The sequence below is a fragment of the Aspergillus fischeri genome, genomic scaffold (genome assembly GCF_000149645.3).
Source record: "Aspergillus fischeri NRRL 181 1099437636264 genomic scaffold, whole genome shotgun sequence".
Classification (NCBI taxonomy): domain Eukaryota; kingdom Fungi; phylum Ascomycota; class Eurotiomycetes; order Eurotiales; family Aspergillaceae; genus Aspergillus; species Aspergillus fischeri.
In genome coordinates this window covers 3,250,694-3,273,332 of record NW_001509762.1, presented here as the reverse complement: position 1 = coordinate 3,273,332, position 22,639 = coordinate 3,250,694, and the positions used below count along the sequence as shown (strand labels likewise).

General features: G+C 48.7%; 8 protein-coding genes across 8 annotated transcripts, besides 2 other annotated features; 3 read left to right on the top strand and 5 right to left on the bottom strand.

Moving 5' to 3' along the window:
• Positions 1-446: 446 nt before the first annotated feature.
• NFIA_083270 (uncharacterized protein) lies at positions 447-1,219 on the top strand (the record flags this gene model as incomplete). The annotated part of the gene is made up of 2 exons (XM_001260272.1): positions 447-627; positions 702-1,219. 2 exons carry the CDS (start codon positions 447-449, stop codon positions 1,217-1,219), a joined length of 699 nt encoding a protein of 232 aa, XP_001260273.1.
• Positions 1,220-1,559: 340 nt separating this feature from the next.
• NFIA_083260 (bifunctional aminopeptidase/epoxide hydrolase) lies at positions 1,560-4,035 on the bottom strand (the record flags this gene model as incomplete). The annotated part of the gene is made up of 10 exons (XM_001260271.1): positions 1,560-1,686; positions 1,749-2,236; positions 2,287-2,515; positions 2,567-2,580; positions 2,643-2,768; positions 2,829-2,948; positions 3,000-3,117; positions 3,219-3,441; positions 3,569-3,653; positions 3,712-4,035. The coding sequence occupies 10 exons, from the start codon at positions 4,033-4,035 to the stop codon at positions 1,560-1,562; spliced, it is 1,854 nt and encodes a 617-aa protein (XP_001260272.1).
• A 1,070-nt stretch (positions 4,036-5,105) lies between these two features.
• NFIA_083250 (uncharacterized protein) lies at positions 5,106-6,139 on the top strand (the record flags this gene model as incomplete). The annotated part of the gene is made up of 2 exons (XM_001260270.1): positions 5,106-5,341; positions 5,413-6,139. The coding sequence occupies 2 exons, from the start codon at positions 5,106-5,108 to the stop codon at positions 6,137-6,139; spliced, it is 963 nt and encodes a 320-aa protein (XP_001260271.1).
• Positions 6,140-6,292: 153 nt separating this feature from the next.
• Positions 6,293-6,316: a microsatellite.
• Positions 6,317-6,394: 78 nt separating this feature from the next.
• Positions 6,395-7,932, bottom strand: NFIA_083240 (aminopeptidase P family protein; the record flags this gene model as incomplete). Its single annotated transcript, XM_001260269.1, has 3 exons — positions 6,395-6,598; positions 6,659-7,691; positions 7,766-7,932. The coding sequence occupies 3 exons, from the start codon at positions 7,930-7,932 to the stop codon at positions 6,395-6,397; spliced, it is 1,404 nt and encodes a 467-aa protein (XP_001260270.1).
• Positions 7,933-8,317: 385 nt separating this feature from the next.
• NFIA_083230 (uncharacterized protein) lies at positions 8,318-9,829 on the bottom strand (the record flags this gene model as incomplete). Its single annotated transcript, XM_001260268.1, has 1 exon — positions 8,318-9,829. The coding sequence occupies one exon, from the start codon at positions 9,827-9,829 to the stop codon at positions 8,318-8,320; it is 1,512 nt and encodes a 503-aa protein (XP_001260269.1).
• A 1,299-nt stretch (positions 9,830-11,128) lies between these two features.
• Positions 11,129-11,173: a microsatellite.
• Positions 11,174-12,492: 1,319 nt separating this feature from the next.
• On the top strand, positions 12,493-13,980 carry NFIA_083220 (putative C6 finger domain protein; the record flags this gene model as incomplete). The annotated part of the gene is made up of 1 exon (XM_001260267.1): positions 12,493-13,980. The coding sequence occupies one exon, from the start codon at positions 12,493-12,495 to the stop codon at positions 13,978-13,980; it is 1,488 nt and encodes a 495-aa protein (XP_001260268.1).
• Positions 13,981-14,801: 821 nt separating this feature from the next.
• NFIA_083210 (uncharacterized protein) lies at positions 14,802-18,397 on the bottom strand (the record flags this gene model as incomplete). The annotated part of the gene is made up of 3 exons (XM_001260266.1): positions 14,802-14,989; positions 15,053-17,606; positions 17,657-18,397. The coding sequence occupies 3 exons, from the start codon at positions 18,395-18,397 to the stop codon at positions 14,802-14,804; spliced, it is 3,483 nt and encodes a 1,160-aa protein (XP_001260267.1).
• Positions 18,398-21,364: 2,967 nt separating this feature from the next.
• Positions 21,365-21,916, bottom strand: NFIA_083200 (transcriptional coactivator p15/PC4 family protein; the record flags this gene model as incomplete). The annotated part of the gene is made up of 2 exons (XM_001260265.1): positions 21,365-21,586; positions 21,641-21,916. The coding sequence occupies 2 exons, from the start codon at positions 21,914-21,916 to the stop codon at positions 21,365-21,367; spliced, it is 498 nt and encodes a 165-aa protein (XP_001260266.1).
• Between the last annotated feature and the right edge of the window lie 723 nt (positions 21,917-22,639).

Genomic DNA, 22,639 nt, shown 5'->3' with positions numbered 1-22,639 from the left:
CTCCACGCATCATCAGTCTCTACCTCAGGACGAGCTTCATCCCGACGCATATATGCCAGTTATTGAACGAATTATATTGGCCGGATTGTTTCGACCAAAGATGCCTTCCAAAAGTTTGAATCTGACTTGGGTGCGCGCGCTACGCAAATCGGAGTGTCCCGAATCTCAAGTATGCAGCAACACAGTTATCCGAAGTCCAGTCCGAAAAATTGCCTGACTGACCATGAAACGAACTGTAGGCACATGCACTCAACCTGTCTGTAATTTCGCCCCGAAGTCATCGACGATCCTTGTACATATCTGCGCCTATCGCATCGCAACCTGTATCTTCAGGCCTTGTGTCCTTGCGCTCGCCGGCCCATCCGAACCGCAATGCCCGTTTGGTCCAGCAGACTTTGGGTTCAGTTCCACACTGGCGGGCCTCTTCACGATTATCGAGGGCTATAATGCCTCGCCCTGGGACAGCTGCGGAAACATATGTCGCATACGGCATGACTCAGAAATTATTCGAGGTTTGTTCCAGTCAAGCCGACTACAGCATTCCTCAATTATCCCAGAAAGGGGCTCAAGTTCCCAAAACTGAAGCTGGGGAGGATCTTGGAGTTGGAGAGGGGTGGTGGTACGAAGGTATGTACTGATCTTGAAAGCCTATTGCGCTTGTTTTATATCATAGCCGCGGAGGGCTGATTAAGTACGTCCAGATTTGGGATTGATTCCGACCTTCTCGACTTGGTCGCAGGTTACGTTTCTGCACATGTACCTTCTCACCGTCCGACTGCGCGCTTTGCCGTCATATGAAAGCCTGCAAACGTACTCCCGGCACTTGATAGACCACTTCTCACATAACGCGGAGCATCGCATGGATGTTCTACATGGTCTGACAAGTCGCGCCATCCGGAACAAGTTTCTCAAAGACCTTTTTATTCAATGGCGAGGCGTCCTTGCTGCATACGACGAAGGCCTGGTGAAAGGTGACGCCGTGCTAGGAGCTGCTGTGTGGAGAAATCTCTGGAAGGCAAGCCACACCGGGCCGCATGGTGAAGATATGGATTGGACTAAGGTAGCACGGGTTGTTGCATATATGCGCCGCGTTATATCGGAGCTTTCCCAAATTAACGAGGCCGATCTAATTCTACATATCGGCCCCAGGCCCGGTGGAAAGCCCGGCATCTTTGGTTATTCGGAATTGGATCAGCAGTTGGTCGATGGGAAGAGATGACCGTGTAAACCGAATCTCCATGTATTCCTTCGAATGCAAAACCAGGACTATGCACATCCTGAGTATTAGGACTGAACATTTTTCCTAACTGAAGAACATACACTGTCCTCCATCTAATTTATAAATACCGTGACGTACTCACTACCGCTGTCTCTTCAGCTGTTCTGCCTCAACACCAAGTTGGTTGTTGATGGCCGATGAAGTTAAGTAAGGTCATGGTGATTTTGCAAACGTCGCGCTCGCAGACGTTTCGGGCCTAATTCTGTACTACTCCAGGCAAGCGACAAGAATTCCCGGATGAAGGAGAACATGCGTAAAGTGGCCAGCGCTCCACCTCGTTCTATTCATCTTTCTTACCGAAAAGGTCCTTTTCAACCATGGCACGGCAAATAGGATGGTAGAAATCCCTATGCTTCTCAAACGTCTCAACGGCACGCTTACGGTCAAACTTTGCCAATTTCCGATACCTGCACCGAAGATTAGCTTCAGGACAAACTGCTGGAAAGTAGCACCTGTAGGAATGGCTTACAAGGGTCGCACAAATTTCATTCGACCAATCTTGCCAAGTAGATCTGCCGTCGGTTCAAGTACACTTGCATCGCCTGCCTGCAGACCGACTTGGAAGTACAGGTTGGCCACCTCGATATTCTGGCTCGCGGCAAGTCCATAAATTTCACCCATCAGCTTAGACAATTCAGGGGTCAGCTGACGCTCGGACACGAGAATCTGTTCCAAGAAAACCACGACTTGATTCGCGGTCAAGCCTCGGATATCCTCTGGCTGAGGCTTGAAGGAAGAGTTAGGCAAAGATAGCCACTTTTTAGCTAGGTCATAGACAACATCAACGAGCGACGTGTCGAAATCTGGCTTCGGAGGGAGACCAGGGGCATAGAACCAGCTGTCCCAGTCGAGCTCGTTGAGTGCTGTCGAGGCTTCCGAATCATCCTTGAAGAAATCCAAGATCGTGCTCTTGAATTCATAGGAGTCAAGTGACTTGCCCTTGTATTTATTGAAGTACTGAACATGATTAGCGGGACGCCCTTATCAAGGCAGGACTGTCAACATACGTGAGGGATGAAGAGATCGAACTTGCTCTTTCCAACCAGATTCTCCAGGTGGAATAAAAAGTTGAATCCCTTCTCGTACGGAATGCTTGAGAAAGCGTCATCCGGGTCCATGCCCTTCAGGTTAGTGATAAGTTTGGTGAAGTCATGCTCAGGACCGAAGTGCTCTACAGAGTCTGTGAGAGCCTTCCATCCAATGATGGCGGAGAAATGACGATAAGGCTCGCCGTGGCTATAGCCGTTAGTGACACGGAGCCAGAACGCTCGGGACAAGGATACTTACACTGCAGCTACGATCTTCGCGCGGTTAGCAACAATTAATATGTCTACCCTCTAGAAGGCCAGGAAAGGAGACTTACCCGCCTCTCAAGGTAAGTAGTCCAGCCTTCATTCAACCAGAAATGCTCCCACGAGGCATTGGTCACAAGGTTACCGCTCCAGCTATGCGCGAGCTCGTGAGCAATAACGTCGATATTTTCCCGATCCTGCGCAGTAGATTAGAACTGCCAAAGGGCTTCCGAAGTAATGGTGAGTCAATGCAATACCTTTGAGATGATACTGGGGGTGGCAAATGTAAAGATTGGATTTTCCATTCCCCCGTACGGAAAACTGGGGGGAAGGATCAATACATTATATTCTCCCCAAACGTAAGGGTAAACAATTTTCTGTACGCAAGTCAGTCGAGTGTCTAACTTCGCTCGGTCATTCAGACACACCTCGATTGCATTGATGAATTTCTCCGTATCTGCTTCGAGCTCCCATTGACATTCGCCGAGCTTGTCGGGACTAGTTGCGACAACGCTACGGGGCCCGATCGGGGCTTCAGAGATATCACTTAAAGCTTTCTGTCAGATGAAACTCGCCAAGTGGTCCCAAGGAGTGGCGGAATCGCAAAGGAAGAGTGGAACAAGTAGAATTGGGGGGCAACGACTCACCCGCTAGCTAACGCGAAAAGATAACTTGGAATTGGGACCTTCTGGTGGAACTTGTATAAAGTCTTACCATCGGACTTCGGAGCCTCAGATGAGCCCCGAACGGGGAGCCCGCTGGCAATCACCGGAAGAGGCGAAGTGATGTTGAAGTCCAGCGTACACTTGACATCCGGCGTATCTTGACAGGGAAAGATGGACCGGGCGTGTATAGCCTGACACTGAGAGACTAAAAAGAGCTCCTGTCAACATCTGTTCGTTCTTCTGCTAGGCTCACGTGCTACATCCAGGATTCTCCCGTGGATTGTTTGAGTCTTTCTTCAGGAGAGGGCCGCCCAGGAAGCGATTTGACTTACACATATAAGGGTGCTTCTTATTTGATGTTTGAGCAGGTGTCAGCCATTGAAGAGCAGTACACTTCTCAGTGGTTTTGACGGATATCTAGAACTCATTAGACCGGAACATACATCGCCTAGGAATGGAGATTACGGCAACATACGTCGACCTCAATCATTTCGTTGAGCTTCACACCTTGATCGAGCTTGATCTTGAGAGGGGTGCCGTACGGTTCCAGTCGGGGAAGATACTCCCACTCGGATGGCTGTCCGTTGACTTTCACGCTACCAATATCGAGATGGTTGGTGTCCAGGATGATATGATTGGACTCGCCATGAGTAGTAGAACGGAACTGATGGATCACACTTCCAGCAAGCTTTCTCTGATCAAAAAGGATGTCGAAATTTGCAGTAATATGAGTAGACACCCAATTATTGTAATTGCTCAGGGTATTTGGATCCCGGGGGGGGTTGACAACGGTCGGCATGTTGCGTCTTTGGCTGTGAGAAAACCGTACAGTCCACCTGGTTTGAACGTCAGAGATGAAAGTTGCTCTTGGACCAGAGCAGATATAGCTTCGAGAGAAGCTTAGCCGCCGAAGCTGAAAGCGAGGTACACCAATCATAAATGATTCCCTGGGTTCTTATGGATACCTTACCTGAACCGATCAACTGACAGTGGGCATTTGAGGGGAGGCTATATCCGGACGCGGCCACATGCGGAAGATGGAAAAAATTCATGTACTCCCGTTACGTACAGCAATATCTAAGGAAAGATGCAGAGATAGAGGGAATGGACAGATGAAGTAAGGTAGAAATAGTTAGCGAGCTTCACCTCCGAATCTATCTCTCTATGATGTCCTCGCCTCTCGATGTCTTTGTGAGGTAATGCTGGCAGGTATCTGATGATTCCAATCTATGTGTGTACACTTTAGTGTCATTTCTCGCAGCTATGTTATATTATTAAGGTATTTTTGTTAAGGACTTTGTACGTCCGCCATGCATCACTGTACTTGCCTCCTACCTCTGCCTGTGTGATACCTAAGGTAGGTAGCGCAGGCGTTCGTTACAGCAGCATACCGGTGGAGGTAAAACAAACATATTACTCAAACGCGTGTCAATCAAGCTTCTCAGGGAAGTTCTCGAGTCTCGTTTATTCAGTCGTCTACTTCTCTATCTTATTAATATTTAGAGAAGTTAGATCAGCACAAGGGCATGGCGTAACTAACTAGTCCTGGCATGCTTAGATAGTAATAGACAGGCTACATTCAAAGCTCGGGGTACTCTGTACTGTGTACTGCTTTACCTACAAGTAATCTAGTCTACAGGTATCCATGACTAAGGCTCACCCACACCGCAAAGCGGTCACGGATACAATTAAGCTCCCACAACATCTAGCTGTCAGTAATAATTCCCACTCATCGCGCATCTATCGCCAATTGACACTCACTGTGTATTTTAACGTTCTTTTCAGCTTAATGCCCTTTGTCCTTCCCTAATATATATAATCCGTTCTTGATTTGAACCTCATCACCACCTCGCTTCATACCTAGCTCCAATGGATACACCCCGAGTTCAGGTAGGCGCGCCGGAGGTCGCCCAGGCTCCTGAGAGCACCCAAAACACTGAAACACCCGATGTGGATATGAATGAGACTCAGCAGAGCGCGGTGAATGAATCCCAAGCGGACGCGACACAACAGGATATTTCTCTGTCTGACGCGCAGCCACCTAGTTCAGCACCAACAGAACCGCCGCAACCTCCCAAGAAGAAGTCAGGGCTTCATTTTCTTGAGTAAGCTCATATTTCCGGGAAGCTTCAACAATGCGACCTCAATTGGCGCATGCACGGCTCACACCGCTTAGCTACCTGACGTCGCCCATTGTGGAACTCATCGTCGGGAAGGACGAGCACAAGACTTCCTTAACAGCGCACCAGAGCTTGTTGTTGGAGTCGCCATTCCTTGCGCAGGCTGTCGCCGCATTCAGCGAATCAGGTCCCGTACGCACTAGCTTCCTCCTGAGCAGTATTCTGGATGCTTTTACTAATACAATATCTGGCATGCAGCGGCGTATTGAGCTTCCCGATGAGAACGTCGAGGCATTCGGTTGCTTCCTCCAGTTCCAATATACCCATGAGTACTCCGCATCCCCCGCCGATCCATCCGCCGATCAAGACGTTGTAGGCGAACTGGATGATAGCGGCGAGCTACTGTTGAAACACGCGCGTGTCTACACTCTAGCAGAGAAGCTCGGCGTGCCTGCGCTCAAGAGTCTGGCACACTCGAAGATCCACCGTATCAACAGTACCTCTCACGGAGAGATCGCGTACGCTCGTTATGTCTACACGCACACGCCCGTCGACGATGTCACTATTCGAAAGCCCGTCGCCTCCTTCTGGGCCACCAGAAGCCATGTGCTGCGCCACGAGGCTGAAGAGGAGTTCAAGAAGCTGTGTCTTGAAATGCCTGAGTTCTGCTTTGATGTACTCAGTCTTGTTCTTGACCAAAAAGAGAAACGTGCCCAAGATCGAGCAGAGACCGAATCGGGCATTAAAGGCAGTGGTAGGAAACGTCTCAAGAGCGGTATCTAGACGGCATCCCCTCTTGAGATGACCTATTGCATATCCCACATTTAATCTGTTGTCCTGTATTTCTTGCGATTGTATCTGCATCTGTGTCAAAAATGACTTGTGTACTTACCTTTTCTCTTCTTCTCTTTTACAATTCCCATAGCTACCTGTTCACAGTACAATGTAACAGTACAATGTTGACACAAGCATTGGTTCTCGTGAAGAGTATGTGGCAGCTACCAACTAACAGCACTACTATCATTGCAGGCAAGACGCTTAGGAGACAGCTAGTCTCTCTATTTCATCAACAGCCTTTGGCGCCGTGGTTAGATTATCGTATCCGTTCTTGGTCACAACAACGTTGTCTTCAATGCGGACACCACCCACCCTCCAATAACGGTCGAGGACGTTGGTATCGATGTATTTGTTTGACTCGGGGGACTTGATGTAAGGCTCGATGATAAACCGGCAGAAATAAACCTAGAGTCGCAGCGGGTGTCAGTGGATCAGTCTAGGAAACATGGGAAACCCCCAACTTACGCCTGGCTCGACGGTGATCACTGAGCCCGCAGGCAAACGACCTCTGACGCGAAGGTACCGGAACATGGTATCCTTATCCGTGTAATTCGGATTGCCGCCGGTATCATGAGTGTCCATTCCCAGATAATGTCCGAGACCATGCGGGAAAAACGCAACACTGACTCTCTTTTCAAATATCTCGTCCTCGGCGCCTCGCAGAATGCCTAATCTAAGGAGGCCTCGAATTGCAACACGGTGGGCATGCGCATGCACATCCTCCCACTGAACGCCTTCCTTAAGCATTGCAATACATTCCGTCTGCATTTGCAGGACAATATCGTAGATCTGCCGCGTTTCTGCAGTGAATTTCCCCCCTACGGGGATGACGCGAGTGATGTCTGCACAGTAGGTGCGGTACTCTCCACCGGCATCAATAAGTACATTGCGTTTCTTTTGATTTGTCACGGGGTCGATCAGTGTATCATCATTCTTCCCATAGTGAAGAATGGCACCATTCTCGCCGCAAGCGACGATAGGGTGATAGGACTGCTCTCGAGCGCCATTAGCGATACAAGTTGCAATAAAAGCACCCTCAATTTCACGCTCGTTCACGGCAGTTTGAGATGCCTTAATAGCTGCAATGTGCGCCTTGGCGGAGATATCATTTGCTTTTCTCAGCAACGCCACTTCATACTCGTCCTTGACCACGCGAGACTGCTCGATGACTCCCTTCAGCACGGACTGGTTCACCTCAGAAAAGCCGTGAAATTGTGTGCTTTCGGAGACCTGATCTGCAATGGTAAAAGCAATGGCCTTACCACCATGGCTGGACGCAATTGACGCGAGCGTGCTATTGAGTTCAGTAGTCACCAACACGCGATCGACGTCGTATTGGTTTTGAGCCTGCTCGGTAGACATGGGAAGACCGGACCAGATCACATCCTCCGGGTCAACTGGAGGGATGAACAGAGTAAGTTGGTCCTCGCTCAGATCGTAAACCAGACAAGAGTCCGATAAAGGACATCCAGATAGGTAGAAGAATGGTCGACGTTGTCTAATATTGAATGCGATATGTCAGGTCTATCTTTCCAACTGCTGCGGAGTTCAGAATAAGACGCGATCTCGTACCTAAAGGGAACCGGCTCGTCATTGTCTTCAATCAACCGAGTTTTTTGAGCCTCCAGGTAGACGATTCCAGGACAGCCATTTCTGTGAGACTGGAGACTTTCGGCCACACGGCGCGCATGCGCTTTCGCCGGATACTTGCCCGCCAGAATTGCATCTACCGCGGCCATCATGCTCTGACGCTAGTTGATAAAACAGATGAGAAAGAATTGAAGCCTTAATCCTATATCTCCCCGGAGGATGTGGCCCATGTCATAAATTGGATCTCAATGTGCTCGCTAATCGGCTGCTGCGGGGTCTTACTATGCGGGGCCTGGGCCGGTTAACGTCGGTATACTCCGTAGGTACACCGAATGAGGTATGGACTACCGAGGTCGGAGTAACCTTGTTATCGAGTGCAGAACGGGCAATAATTTGAGAACCAGTATTCCGTAGTCGAGACGTTAAATAGACTATCGGGTCTTTTGTATATCTTCATGCAATATCTTTCATAAGAGCAACAGAGCTATTCACCGTTCTGAACCTGCAACAGTCCCTAGACATGCTATACATTATTCATCTGCATGGGCTGGTTTGACTGCCTGTTGTTACCACATCCTCAAAATCCATCTCCCATCTGTCAACCTCTTCAAATTTCTTGGCTTGCAGTCTGAGCTCCTCGCTCAGGTAATTGTTCGCGGGTATTGGCACCGGCGATGATTCTAGATCGAATGCATCCGTGTCGAGCGGTGAGGACAGAGGCGAGGACACCTCGATTGCTTGGTTCTCCTTGTCGGCATCAGCAGTCTGGTTGCTTCGTGGAGCATTAACTCTCTTTTGCCTCGTGTCCTTCATTCCAGCTGAGTTTGTATGTGCAGAAGACTCAGTTTGACTGATGACTTCACCATTCATAGCTGTGACTGCACCTTGCTTCCTGTGCTTCGTTCGAACAACCTCCAATGGCTTTGGTTTGTCCTTTCGCCGTCGTTGTGCTCGCGCTGGCTCCCTAGTGGGCAAGTATGACAACTCATCTTCATCCTGATCGACAGAATAGTCCTCCTCGCTTTCATCATCTAGAATTACATCACCGGGTACTCCATTGCGTCTGTGATGTTTATGACGTCGCCGAGGAAGCAATCTGTCTTGAAGACTTGCTGTTGACACAGTGAGCTTTCTACTGAATTCTCCTGTGTTACGGTCCTTCGTATGCTCCAGCGAGTCTGCGGGTGATTTAGCGGCCATCACCGTTAAGTGGCTACTCTGGGGACTTGACACTGGGCTGCTGCTCAATGGTGGTGCCACCGTCCGATTCAATCCTTCCTCGTCTGCCAAGTGATGTGAAACCTCGCGAGGGATGCCATGCTCTTCATCGCCACGCTCCGGGCTTATTGAGCCAGTAGGTGAGTTTTCCACAACGGCCAAAGTTGACTGGGGAACTCGAAGCTCCTCCCCGGTGCGCTTGCGCTTTCGCGATCCTCCGCTGGACGGGTGCGAACGGTCCGAAAGAGGCGAGGAAGAGGCATGTCTAATAACGAGGGATTTTCCTCTGGAAACATTGAGGGGAGTCGACTCATCCTCTGGGCTCAGTCCACCAAGAAAATCATCGTCGTCAAGGTCTCCGAAATCAGAAGACCCGTCATCTGCCTGCATCATCTGGAGAATGCTTCCTTGCCGAGGTCGTCTCCTAAAATTGCTCAATATCGAACTCTCGAATCCTGGAGTGCCAGGTATTTTGGAGCTCATATCAGCTCCTCGTCTGCCAACTGATAGCGTAGATGAATAGCCTCGAGCTCTCGTGGGTGGCCGGCTGCCCGTAGCTCCACGTTCTCCCATAGGCGAGGACTCAATTGCTTGTTCTTGCTTCTTGTTCATGGGTGTCTGACCCCTCAATTGTCTTGCGAATTTGATATCATCGACACTAGGTGCCGGCTGTGCCTCCAGCGTCTCGTCATTCTCGGTTCCGTGTAGAGGTCCTGAATTGTTGGCAGTAACCTTGGTTTCAGGATCTTTGGTTTTCTGCGATACCTTAGGCGAAGCTCGGACATGTCGCGATGTGAGACGATTGCGCTTTGTAGGTGGACGTGGCATTGTTGTGTTGTGTCGGATCCAGAAACTTCGGATGCGGCGAGATGAAGAAAAACAGAAAGGACAAGGCTTTTTCCCCCTGAACAAAGAGTGCGCCGAATTACTTTTTTAATAGAGCGGGAATACTGTGTATAATCAATCACCCGTCGAAGTCTCTTGTACGCGTAGTTAGCGAGGTCTGTTTGGGGTATTTGAAACGTAGAACGCGTCTTCAGGGATGGGGTGCAGATAGATAAATGGCGCAATGATTCATAGAACCAGGATCTTGACTAGGAACAAGACTTGCTAGCTAGGACACATAAGATCTTCTGTGGTTCATCAATACTTCTCCCCATCCGGCTCGCGTCACCACTGAATAGGGATTGTTTTGGTGGTTTCGACGCGTCGGGTGGCCTTGCACGTGTCTGGATCACCTCCAGTTGATCAGTTAAAGCTAGGTACTTTACTCTTTTAGGATATTCCAGGATATCCATCAAACACTCCATGCCGGGTCTAGCTCTGGGAACTGGTACCACATTTACCACAGCGACACTAAGGTACCCTCGGCGAGGGTAAAGCAAATGATGAAGTGAGAGTGCTATCTATCTAGGGGGTAAAGGTACTATTATCAAGCGGATTATTTGGTGCCATCTTGAACCCCATACCTCTCTATACAGAAAACTTCATACCCAGTACATACCTCGAGGTACCTGAGCAATTATGTCCTATATACCAAGATCATTGAGCTTTCAACTTTGCAACGTCGATGACACCTGTAGGAAGATGACGGTTGATGTATTCACAATACCAGTTTACTTCGGCAATACAAGGCTCATATCCTTCATACTACCTAGGTACCGTAGCTAGGTAGGTACTAGTTAGTATCCACGGATAGAAATAGGTACCAACGCAATTTGTTCAATCGAAACCGTTCTGCTCCGTAATATCTGCTCCAATATTCTCCGTTGACCATCCAGCACGGATCAGTGGCCGTCTGTAGAATTATTTGCCGGTGCTAAAAATCAATGAATTTTAGTCTCACTTGTACGCTAGACAGACCTTAGTCATGTATCCCAATCATTCAAAGGCAGTTTCCTTTCCATCAAATCCCAAAAGGCTTTGAACAAGGCTGTTTCCGCTACTCGGTCCTGAAAGGTTAATATTATTTTACTGTTCATACAGTAGCTACCTAGGATGCCCGTGGCTCTGACAACCCATTTAATCCAGCAAATGGAAGCGCCTCTTCATCACAGATTGTACCGTATACGACTCACGACCTACCTACCTAGTCGAGGGCGATAATGCGCCTTATTTGAGGTAATAAATAATAACAACAACAACAACAACAACAATAATAATAATAGTAATTTAATGAATGAACCCGGGTACACTCACGAGAGTCATCCACTCTGGCCCATTGAGGTTTCTGATATCACCCTCTCCGCATCGCACTAAGATGAGGCTTGCCTTCTGATTCGGTTGTGCTTCTACGCTTCTTTTGTATCTAATGATATTATGGTAGGGTTTAATCTACCACTGCATTATTATTGGGCCCAGTGATTCAGTGAAACCTGGCTCCTTCAAACTCCCAAGTCATTAGTATTGTCTTTCCCCCGCGCCCCCGGATACTAAAGACTACCTAGTGAGTCCAACAATATAATAAAATGCACACTATGGCCTGCCTTAAACTCACTCAGGCAAATGTCAATCTCGCTTCTCTGGTTCCCGAGTCGTCTGCTCAACCAGGTATTTTGGCCTTTCCCCTTCTCCCTGCTTACTCCTCGGGGCTCTTCTTGTGACATCTCACTGATTGTGGCATTTCAGCACTTGGTTTGAGAAGCCATTCGACGTATATCGCGAGAGCCACATAAGAGCTGCTTAGCGCTTGATGAAATCTCACCATGGGCTTCTAATCGTCGCGTCATCTTCTACATTGACTCGTCTACCTCTGTCCTAGGATCTTGTTGTCAATTCTCAACTCTCCTGCCGCATTTCGAGGATGTTCCAAGCCACAGGACAGAGAGTTTGGTCTTAGGTGACAGGCAGTGCCACTATGAGCCTACTCAGCCCATGCAGAGAGTACAGATTCATGCCATTTTTGCTTTCTTCCATATCTCCAAAGTCTGGGCAGACGACTTTCTCTCATTGTGATATGAAAGAACCTTGGCCATTCACATCATGACGCCCTCTCCAGAGAGAGACTTGGTCCTCGACTCGGCCACTGCAGGTGGCACTACCGAATTTCAAGTCAGCAAGAAAAAGCGATCCAACTCGGAGCTAACAGAATACCCTCGGAGACGTGCGACGATCGCAGTATGTATCCTCGACTTCTTCTTTTGACTTTTGCCCTCCCCTTTCCGCTCGTCACCTGGGTGTTGGTTGACCCATGAGGAGCACCGCAGTGCCAGATATGTCGCTTACGAAAGACTCGATGTAACGGCGCGCGCCCGAGGTGTCAACTCTGTACAGACCTAGACGCAGACTGTGTCTACAGGGAACCAGGCATCAAACTCGATGCTGGCGACAAACTAATAATTGAGAGGTTGAATAGAATCGAGGGTCTACTTCAATCTACTCTGGTGGGACAAGCAACCCATTTCCCACTGTCTTCCACATCCCCTACCACCAGCAATGATACGAATGTGGGCAGCGATGATGCGGTCGCCAAGGCATCCACTATCGCCGCCATGTCTGGGAGAACCTCCGTTGCCGGACTTGGGTCCTGGGTGAACCCACCAACGAGCATCTCGACGATGCCCAAGGTGCACACTACTCCCGCGCTACACCTTCTACAATGGCCCCTTATTCGGGACCTGGTCGCTCGTCCCTACGATCCGCAGACGTTACTGCAGCTTGAAATGGCCCGCGAGCCGCTTAGATTTCCTTCCGCTGCAGGGTTCGACTTGTCCAATACAACAACGTATGTACAGTCTTTTTTCGAGCGGGTCAATGTCTGGTACGCCTGTGTGAACCCATACACTTGGACACGCTATTACAGTAAAGCCGTCTCTCTGGGATTCCGAGAGGGACCCGAGAGCTGCCTTGTCCTCTTGGTCTTGGCTCTAGGCAGCGCCAGTCACTACGGAAGCATCTCGTTCATTCCTTCAGATATGGACCCCCCAGGACTACCTTACTTTGCAACAGCGTGGAATCTTCTGCCATCAGTAATGATGCGCAACTCTGTTTTGGCTGCTCAGTGCATCATCCTTGCGTCTGCCTACTTATTCTACCTAGTCAGACCTCTGGAGGCTTGGACCCTCCTCTCCAATGCTAGTATGAAATTACAATTACTCTTCGGGGACCCCGCCCGTGTACCCCTTCAGTGGAGAGAACTGAGTGTGAGAGTGTACTGGAATGCTCTCTTATATGAGAGCGACTTGCTGGCAGAGTTGGATCTGCCTCACTCGGGCATTGTGCACTTCGAAGAAGTTGTCGACCTTCCCGGTGGTTTCGAGGAGGAGGAGGACGAAGAAGATGATGAAGCTGACAATGAAGATCGTCAAACCAGCTTAGTAGAGGGCTCGGTAGGCCGCGAGGAACTATGGTATTTCCTTGCTGAGATCGCTCTTCGGCGACTCTTGAATCGCGTCAGCCATATGATATACCAGAAAGATAACTCGCTGACTCTTGGATCACTTGGGCCCATTGTCTCGGAGCTGGATTTCCAACTTTCCCAGTGGTATGAGAGTCTCCCTCAACCAGTCCAGTTCCCCCTCAGCCACACACCGATTTCCAACCCTGTCCAGACAGTCCTCCGATTGCGATACTACGCGTGCCGGACTATCATATACCGGCCATACATCTTAGCTGTCTTTGAGAATGAGCACGCTGCGACTGATCAGGTAGTAAGGGAATGCTGCCGGCGGTGCTTGGAGGCCACGCTGCGCCAGCTGGAGAATATTACCAGTCACCGCGAAGGCCATCTGCCCTATCTCTGGCAGGGCGCGCTCTCTATGGTATCGCAGACATTGTTGATCATGGGGGCCACGATGTCCCCCGGACTCTCCACTTTATTGCCTCCGGGATTCCGAGTGGATGCGATAATATCCAGTGTGATGGCCGAGGTTGAGAGATACGCACACCTTGCGCCGAGCCTCAAATTATCTGCAGAGATCATTCGCGACGCAGAGAAACGACGGCAAATTTGTCTCAGGTCGACCAGTCGACGAGTATAGAGGAGTCAGAGGAATCAGTTGAATTCAGGCTTCGCCGTCTATCATGCAATAAATACACTCAATACTGAATGACTGTTTCAGGACAGCTGACAGGAAAGCTAGGGTCTGATGCACAAATGCCATAATTCATTCTTCTTTTTTTTTCATGCTTGATCCCAGTCCTGATAATTCGATCACAGTCTCCTCCCATCGTCTCTGAAACTCCGCTCTTTGCGCTTCCTTGTACTTTGTTCTTTCACCTAGCACTTGCTCAAAGTTCTTCAGTAATCGCAGATCCACTCAAGTGACAAGCTCAGTCCAATAAACACAGTTCTATACCCCGGCTCACTTGTGGGTAATATATGACATGAGATGCAACAGATTGAGAATCATCAGCGAGAGAACATTACCGTTGATATAATTAATTGCCTTCAGTACTTGAGACAAAATGTGAAAATCTGGGCAGATTTCAAAACTTGCTACCATGGCAAACGCTCAAGCACATACAACCCTTCGTATCTCGAAAGCATCTAGGGCAATGGTATCGCAAGAGAAAATACAGTAACAGGGTATGCAGAAGGACATGTTCTCCAGACAAAGCTGAGATTATAGGTCAGGATAGTCGACGGTCGTTTATGCATTAGTGACTTCGGCGGGGAAGGGGGAGGGACAGGGGCAGTTCCGTTTGAAATTCTAATAAGGAGAATTTAGTATGGGAGAGGTATATCAGTGTCAAAAGGAGGACATCAGAGGGCAGGAGGGTTAAAATAGCAGGAGCTGAAGGGCTGAGACCGTCGATGGTGGACAAGCAGTAAAATACGCTAAGGCTCGAACATTTACACTCAGATCAAAACCCATTCACTTCCTCTCTTGATGAACTTATCAAGCATCATGCCAATGTCGTTCAGAGCGAATCGGCATATATAGAATCCGAAAAATTCAGCAGCATGGCGTGTGCTCAATTCCAGGCCGACTAATGTGGGCGAGGAATGTTTGAGACCGGGATCTTCAACTTGCTGGGCTATCTGGTCTACATCAGATAGCCTCCGTTAGCACAGCAGGATTGATAAGAAGCACGAGGAAAGGTACTCACCCAGCACCTGCGCCGCGTCGCACAGTCGGGCGAGCGCAGCCATATAATGTGCGTTGGGTCCACTGAACTGGACCTGTGGTGTAACACGCCTGGCAGCCTGAGAAGTTGGCAACGAAGTCATGGGGAGCGAACTGATTGTTAAATGATCTTTGCTGGTTTCTTTGGAATGCACTGGTGTAGCGGGAGCACCGAACCCTGGGTTTTTGGAACGCAATTTTCGCCACGAAGTCAGATATGATGATTTGCTTGAACTGCTGTTAACTTTTTGCGGCACATTATCAAAACCATATGCCGCATCCTCAGAGCTCTGAGAATATTTGAAGATCGGCAAAGCCCCTTGCACGCCGACTTCGCTGCTTATCTTCTTTGACAGAGACACCTGCACCTGGTCGAGCACAGCTTCCAAGGATTGCATTTCCTCCAGGACGGCGTCGGCGTCATAAGTGTCCACCTTAGCAAGCTTAAGTAACGCCGCCGTCAACAAGTCGCAGTTGGACACCTTTTCTTCGACCGCCCTAAGTTTCACGTTTTTGACGCCCCACACATCATGGGGCACGAATAGCTTCGTAGATAAATAACCCCCTCGCGGATGAGCGATGGTCTGGTAAATACATCTCATGAGCCAGAATGGACGTAAAAGGAATGATTCGGGACACGGCTCTAGAGGAATAGGGGCGTTCGCGGCCATTGGATTGGGGGATCCGGGACTTGTCGGTGAGTGGATGTGGCTATCGAACAAATACAGGCCTCCACTGGTCAGACCGGACGGCGCAAAAGTTGCACCACTAGGTGTAGGTAGAGAAGGAGCCGGGCCAATTGCCGTTCCCTTATGGAGGTCCGGGAATGCACCGCTTGATGGCGTTTCCGGGGAATTGGCGGACAGATCAGGCGCTGGTACAGAGACATTCCTCGGCCGGAACGTCTTCAGACCTGAATTTAACTTGCCCAGGTTGTCTGGAGCTGAAGGGACCTTGCCAATCAGACGGGCGGGTGATGGCACCTTCGATATCCTGGCATACGGTTTTCCCTCCTCTGTAATAACTTTCTCTAGTACTTCAAAGGTGGAACCATCTTCAGCCAGTGACGCAATTGAAGCATTCCTTCGGTTGAGATGCACGGCTGATGCATGAACGGAAGCTGAAGCGGAAGTTTTTGTAGTGGAGCTTGCGGAAGAGAGTGCCTGAGACCCGTCTTTGGGGACAGGGGGTGGTCGAAACATGTCCGTATCCGCGGAGCCTTGGGTGAGCGCATCATCGCCAATCTTAGGACGAGAGCTTGTTTCGATTTTCAGTTCTGTCGGGTTTTGACCTGACATTCGTCGTGCTCGCACGCTTGGACTCGCTGTTAGCACAGAAGACTGTTTGGGCGGGCCGGAAGGAACATGAGGTGAGGAAGCTAGGTCGAACTCCAATGGAGTAAGTGCGCTTTGAGATTTCTCTGATTGATCCTCTAACACAACGTCATCTTCCTCCAGCGGAGCCAAAGTCACGCCGGGTATTGTTGTAGCTGAATTAGGGACAACCGAGCTCTCCCAGGTCCTAGCGGATAACATGCTTGAACCTGACTGGCGCGGAAGAGCAGATTTTGACTGAAGATCAAATGCGAAATCATCCATAACGTAGCCACTGGTCATTTCATCCAACAATCGCTCCTCTTCTTCGGCTTCATCGTCAGGAAAATCCTGGATCAAATCACTTGAATGGTCGAGCCTCGTCTGCTCGAGTATGTGGCGAAGATCGTGGCCCTGTGTTATTGCTACTTCCGCTTCTCTCTCCGCTTCCCTTACTCTCTGTTTTGCCAACTCAACGTTCCTGCGAGCGTTCGCTACAATCTCATCGTCTGTATCGTAACCGTCCACCTCTACCGCTGGTTCCAAGCCTTCATTGTATGCAGCCTCAACGGCAGCATCTAACGCAGCATCAAATTCAGCTTCAGTACCATGGCTGAAGCGGTAGCTTCTCCTCCGCCGTAGATACACAGATGATACTCGGGAGTGCTGGGAAGAAGGTGAAGAAGCACCAGACTCGTCGATAGTATCGAGCCAAGAGGTTGACTCGTAAATGTCCCTGGCGTGAGTGCTCAGTAAGGTCAACTCAGAATGAGGATTCCCGGAAGACGAGGATTCCTCGTCCTGACCGAGTCCTCTGGTCAAATATGTATCCTGTGGAGGGCCCAGTGCGCCCTGAGACAATTTCTCCGACGCTTGCCTGAACGAGTCAGACTGAGCCGGTCTGCCGGACACGGGTGACGGTATGGCATATCTTGACTCATCCTCCAAAGGCGACGGCAATAGCGACTGACGCCTCGGAAGGATTTGATTGGGCACCATGGTTCTAGATCCTTCAGAGATGGGATGATCATGAACGAAAGATCTGGACTGCAAGTAGTCATATCTCTCCTCAGTATGAAAATCATCCTCGTCATCTATGGGTTGCGACATTGCTCCGTATGACTCCTGACTAAGGGGACGTTCAGGAAGCGCTTTGCTGTTAACTTCGCGGAAGGAGAAGTCCATACGACGCAGCTCGGTTACACGAAGCATATAGGTGTCGCGCTACAATATCCCTGTCAATAAGTTCTGCGGGGGTAAGAGGGCAAACTTACAATCTCTTGAAGCTTCATTCTCTCGTCTTCTCCTCCGTTGCTTCGCAGCATGACTAGTTGTAGAAGTTGGCAAGCATCGTTGTAAGCTTCCATTGCTCCTTCGAAATTAGCTGCATTGTCCAGGAGAACTGCAGTATTAGCCTTCTGCAATGCTTTAGAAAGCATTGCTTTCTGGGAATAGCCCCGCCGCCGTCGTCCAGAGCCATATCCCTTGGCTGATGCTGGGCGTGAGCTGTCGCCAACCTGTTGAGAGCTCGCTGGATCATGAGACAGATTATGCTCGCCAGAGCCCATGCTGAGTGAGCTTGACTTTGCCCACGGGTTTTGGAAGAGAGCGGGGGAGGCTAACATAGGCTCCGATGTCTCAAGGTTTGAATCAAAGGTATCATTCGCCGCTAACTTGGGTATCGTACCAGCATCTGATGATCCAAGTCTGGACGCTTCGGTATGGCTAGCTGACATCGAAGGCTGGGAGACACGAAACCCCTGTGATTGGCCACGCTGGTGATCGGGAACGTAACACTCACGGCTGGAGGTGCTAGCCGGGCTTGCATTTGCCTTCGGAGATTCAATATTACTGGGCGATGAATTTCCCCGAGAACGGTTGACAGGCGAATCTTTGCTAGAAACGGTCGATTGAGACCAGCGATTCAGGCTACCGAGGCCTTCTAGAATCCCATTATGATCGGTTTGGACTTCCGAAATCGCGTTGGTCGTCCGCTCTGGTATCAACTCGGGCATTGTTGTAATGATTGTCACGGAGCTTGCGGTGTTTTCAGGGACAGTTAGTTCGCCTTGGTTCAACGTTGTCTTCCACGGGAACGTCTGTACAGCCCTTTTTCATTTCCCAATAGCTGCCAAGCGAGAAGCAAGAGGTGGCTATTCTGTGAGGCAACCACAAGTAGGCATATATGGATTGTCGAGGCCTGAACTTAATATATATTCCTCAGTTCTGAACGCCTTGCTCAGCGCATCGTTGTTTAGCGCAGGATGCAATGCGTTCACGGACAGCGCATTGCTTCCAGGAGACAGCCAGCGAGCAGCGCAATCAGAAGCAACGTACACTTTAGGATAGCCGGTCGCGGTCGCAACTGCAGTTCAAGCGAGGCGGCAGAGACCGGAGCAAGGAGATAGTAAGCCAGGCGATCAAAGTGGTCACTTCGGCAGGAATCGATGGACGGCTCAGAAACATCAGAAGCGTGGTGATGGTTTTCTGGAAACTCGGCACGGAAATATATCAGGGACAATAATCTGCAGAAAGAATTGGAATTGTGTCAATTGCCGTTTATTGGCGAGTGCGCAGAAGCCAGACAACAAGATCGCTCAGAAGCTGTCTATAGGTAGAGTCAGACGTACCGGCTTGTTTAGCAGATTATCGAGCATGGAGAACTGATGCGGTATAGTTTTGCTCGTAAATGATCAATTCGAGACCGAAACAGAAATCTAGCATCAACAAGAACGTCCAACTACAGGATGGTGGGGGAAAATATACGAGATCTCAAGACATGATTATTGATAGTGGCATCATTATCGGCGATGGTAGGCGGTTCAGGGGAGAGAAGCGGAGGCCTGGTCAGTGGTCAGTGTCACCCTGGTGGTTGGACAATTTGCGGTGCGGAAAAGGGGGCAGTGGGGTATCGATGTCTCTTACCATTGGGAGGGAAATTCTTGTAACTACACTCAAAGATGTTATTTAAGCTACTTTAGTGTCAGAATGTATTACACTACTTACTGTTCGGTCTCATGCAAGCTTTCCTCAGTCTAATATTTAGCCCACTTTGTATCTGCTTGTGCTCTTTTTACCTATGTTATATTTTAGTGATGGTCCTGCATAGCCCAGAAAATAGGTATACCGCTCTAGATTACTCGATATGGATACCTATGTCCCTTAAATTTGTGGCGCTACTGCATATACGATTCGTGATTGATTCTCCAGGTTGGTTTAGATGTTAAGATGCTATAGATGTATATTTATCTACTGGTGGATATTGCCATTTTGCCACCGATGTAGATGATAGACAAATTTAGTGCATCTATAAGTGCCCTTAGTCTGTAAGTATTAGTACTATGACTATCAGCTGTGTACATCAGAGGATCGGAGAGATTGGCATCTGATGTGTCCTTGGAAACAATACATTGCGCCTGGACGGGAATGGTCCATCCTTTCTATAAAAAGCAGCATACCGTCGCAATGGCGAAGTTTTTCTGGCTTAGCAGGTATTCAGGCATCATCGCTCTTCCGTCCCACCTGAAAAATCTCCTACGTTGGCAGGTGTACTGGGCACGAACAAGAGTCGAAAGTTGATGGTGTAATCGATAACTGAACTAACTACCAGGTGACTGACTGTTCTCTTCGCCCAAGCGTACACTACCATGGTACATATGCATCGCCGGTAATTTTCAATCAGCAATAGGAATCCCCTGTTGAAGGAGATGACCAGTCTCTGGACAGCCATTGTCATGTAATTGACGGCAGGTTGCAGGCTCGACGCTATCCGATGGCGAGACATTCGTGTCCAGGGACATATTGGCAAGACCACTCCAACAACTTATTGGGAGTTGAACGGATAGAAGATCAAAGGTCGCCAGAAAGCCTAGCCTCTGCCGTGTATTCCCTGCGTCGGAAGGTGGTCAGTAGACGGCATTAGCAAGAACGATGAAATGGTTGTCGAGACATGTGAAAAATAGCCAGCAATTCTGGCGAGCCATGGGCAGGCCCTCATAACTGCAAGAAAAAAGGTATTTCACTATGATGGAACTTCTTCCGGCCCTGTCATTAGTAGGAAAGACATTCAAAGCAGGACATAAAGGCCGAATATATGGATTTTCCCATGTCGAACCCATCTCCCATCGAACCCTCCTCACGCGTAGTATTTGATCAAGCCCGCAGGAGAAGGCTCAGTCATAAATACGTCCTAATTGTATGTTCTCCATCATGAATGTCAAATTGTACGCAAATACATGCTCTCAACTGAAAAGAGATCCGGTCTCATGCAAGCCAGAACTATGGGCCTCATGGCATCGGTGTTGCAGTCAGTCAACAGATACCTTTCTCTGCACATAGCATCTTCCAACCTGTCTAGAACAATTAACCTAGAAAGTTGCTTCCTACACCTTCCCAGCAAGCAATTTGGGGCGGAGACAATATTCATATGGATGCCTAATCCGCAACAACTTCTTGTGTGTATTTACCCCAATTGCCTAGGCAATCCTACAGTGTCAACAAATCCGAACGAATTTCGGGATGTTCAGCACTTGGGCTCCCCCGTAAGAAGGTGCTTATAAGTTGGCTTCTGCGCCAGGAGGCTGGCTACCTTCAAGAACGGCAACAAAAGGCTCAATCCCCCACGACTCTGTAGGCGGGGCCGCGGGGCTGAAGGCAATCTAGCATCCGAGTCCCTGAAGACAGTACCTCGAATTGTGGATGGGCAATTGAGGCCTCGACAATGCCTGCTTGGGAGAAGACTGGAAATGCCTTTCAAATCACTGAAGGATAGAAGCTCATGAGCCTGTGTATGCCTACACCCTGTGAGCAACACGGAAGGTTATCGCAGCGCGCAGCCCTCCCCAATCTTTCTTTTCCTCTTTCTCTTCTACTTCCACTCTGCTGCTTTTTCAGCGCACATCATTTGCACAAATATAAACAGAGAAATATGTATAATTCATCCATTGTGGTTCCTGAGCCAAATAAAAGAGCTTGTCCTGGTTCTAGTCTTCCTCACTGGTTGCTTCAATATTCTTCTTCATTGAATATTTGCTCTCAAATTCCGCGCTGTGGTCTGTTTCATTGCTGTCATCCCCATTTGGCTTTTTATTGGCCTGAGGATAATCTGGCCGCGGCACAAACTCCCCGCTCTCTTTAAGCGCCATTTCAATATCTGGTAATAATGTTACAAGAACTGAGAACTGGTCGATTGGTAAAGAAATGCCCTATACTGCAAGTCAGTTGAGGTGGGACAGCGCCTCATGTTAATCTCATTTTACCTTTTTCCCGGGGAGCTCTTGTCCATCCTTCTCGTAATACTCTCTAATATTGACGAGTGTCTTCCCTCGAAAGGAGGAGATAGTGACACGACGCATTTTAGAAAGCTCCCAGAATTTGTCTCCATTTGCATCAACTTTCCAGTTCACTGCGTTATGCATGCTGTGAGGCGATGAACTCATTGATGCTTCAGTTTTTGCTTTCTTCTGCTGGAAGTTTTCATTGTTGTTGCAGTCATCACTGACACTTGGCATGCGCTTCCTGGGCCCAGACGGCATCCCCAAGATCTGGTCGTTGATAACTGGAGAAAGAATCAAGATGGATACTGTGGTAGTATGGATAAGAGATCACTACAATTAATTTGTTCACAGTGGTTCGAAAAGCATAACTAGTGATTTTCTAATATAAGATGATTCAATGGACGCGTGAATATAAGACGCGTCATATCATGTGAGAAATAATGGAGTAGCAATGACTAAGTGGGTCCTGATCTCCCAGCTGGGTTTAACTCCTTGAACTAGACTCTGAGGTCCACCTTTGTTGTATGTAGGTACTGTTAAAACTTATAGCTCTGTAAGTCTTGTATGTCTTCTAGATACACAGATAAGAGACCTATTACACTACTAAAGAACATGCAGAGGTGCCTTTCCAACTTTCACAAGCTAATATTGATGCTATCTAGTAATGTATATGTTCAGAGCTTTAAGGAACAAGTAACAAAGGATTTAGGTCATTTTTCTACTTCCAATATGCAATAGTGTAGCCACATTCGAACAGAAGAAAGACAACTAAATCTCTATCTGATAATCAAAGTTCTAAGATCCCTATTGATTAAGGATGATATGCTCCTTCTTACAACCTTTTGGTTGGGGAGAGTTGTGTAGCTTTTGATATGAGAGTATGCCAACAGGTGATGCAAATTTTGAACACACGAATTTAAACATGCGAAACGCCATTTAATGTTCATATTCACCTATTCAGACTTCACCTTAATAAGATTC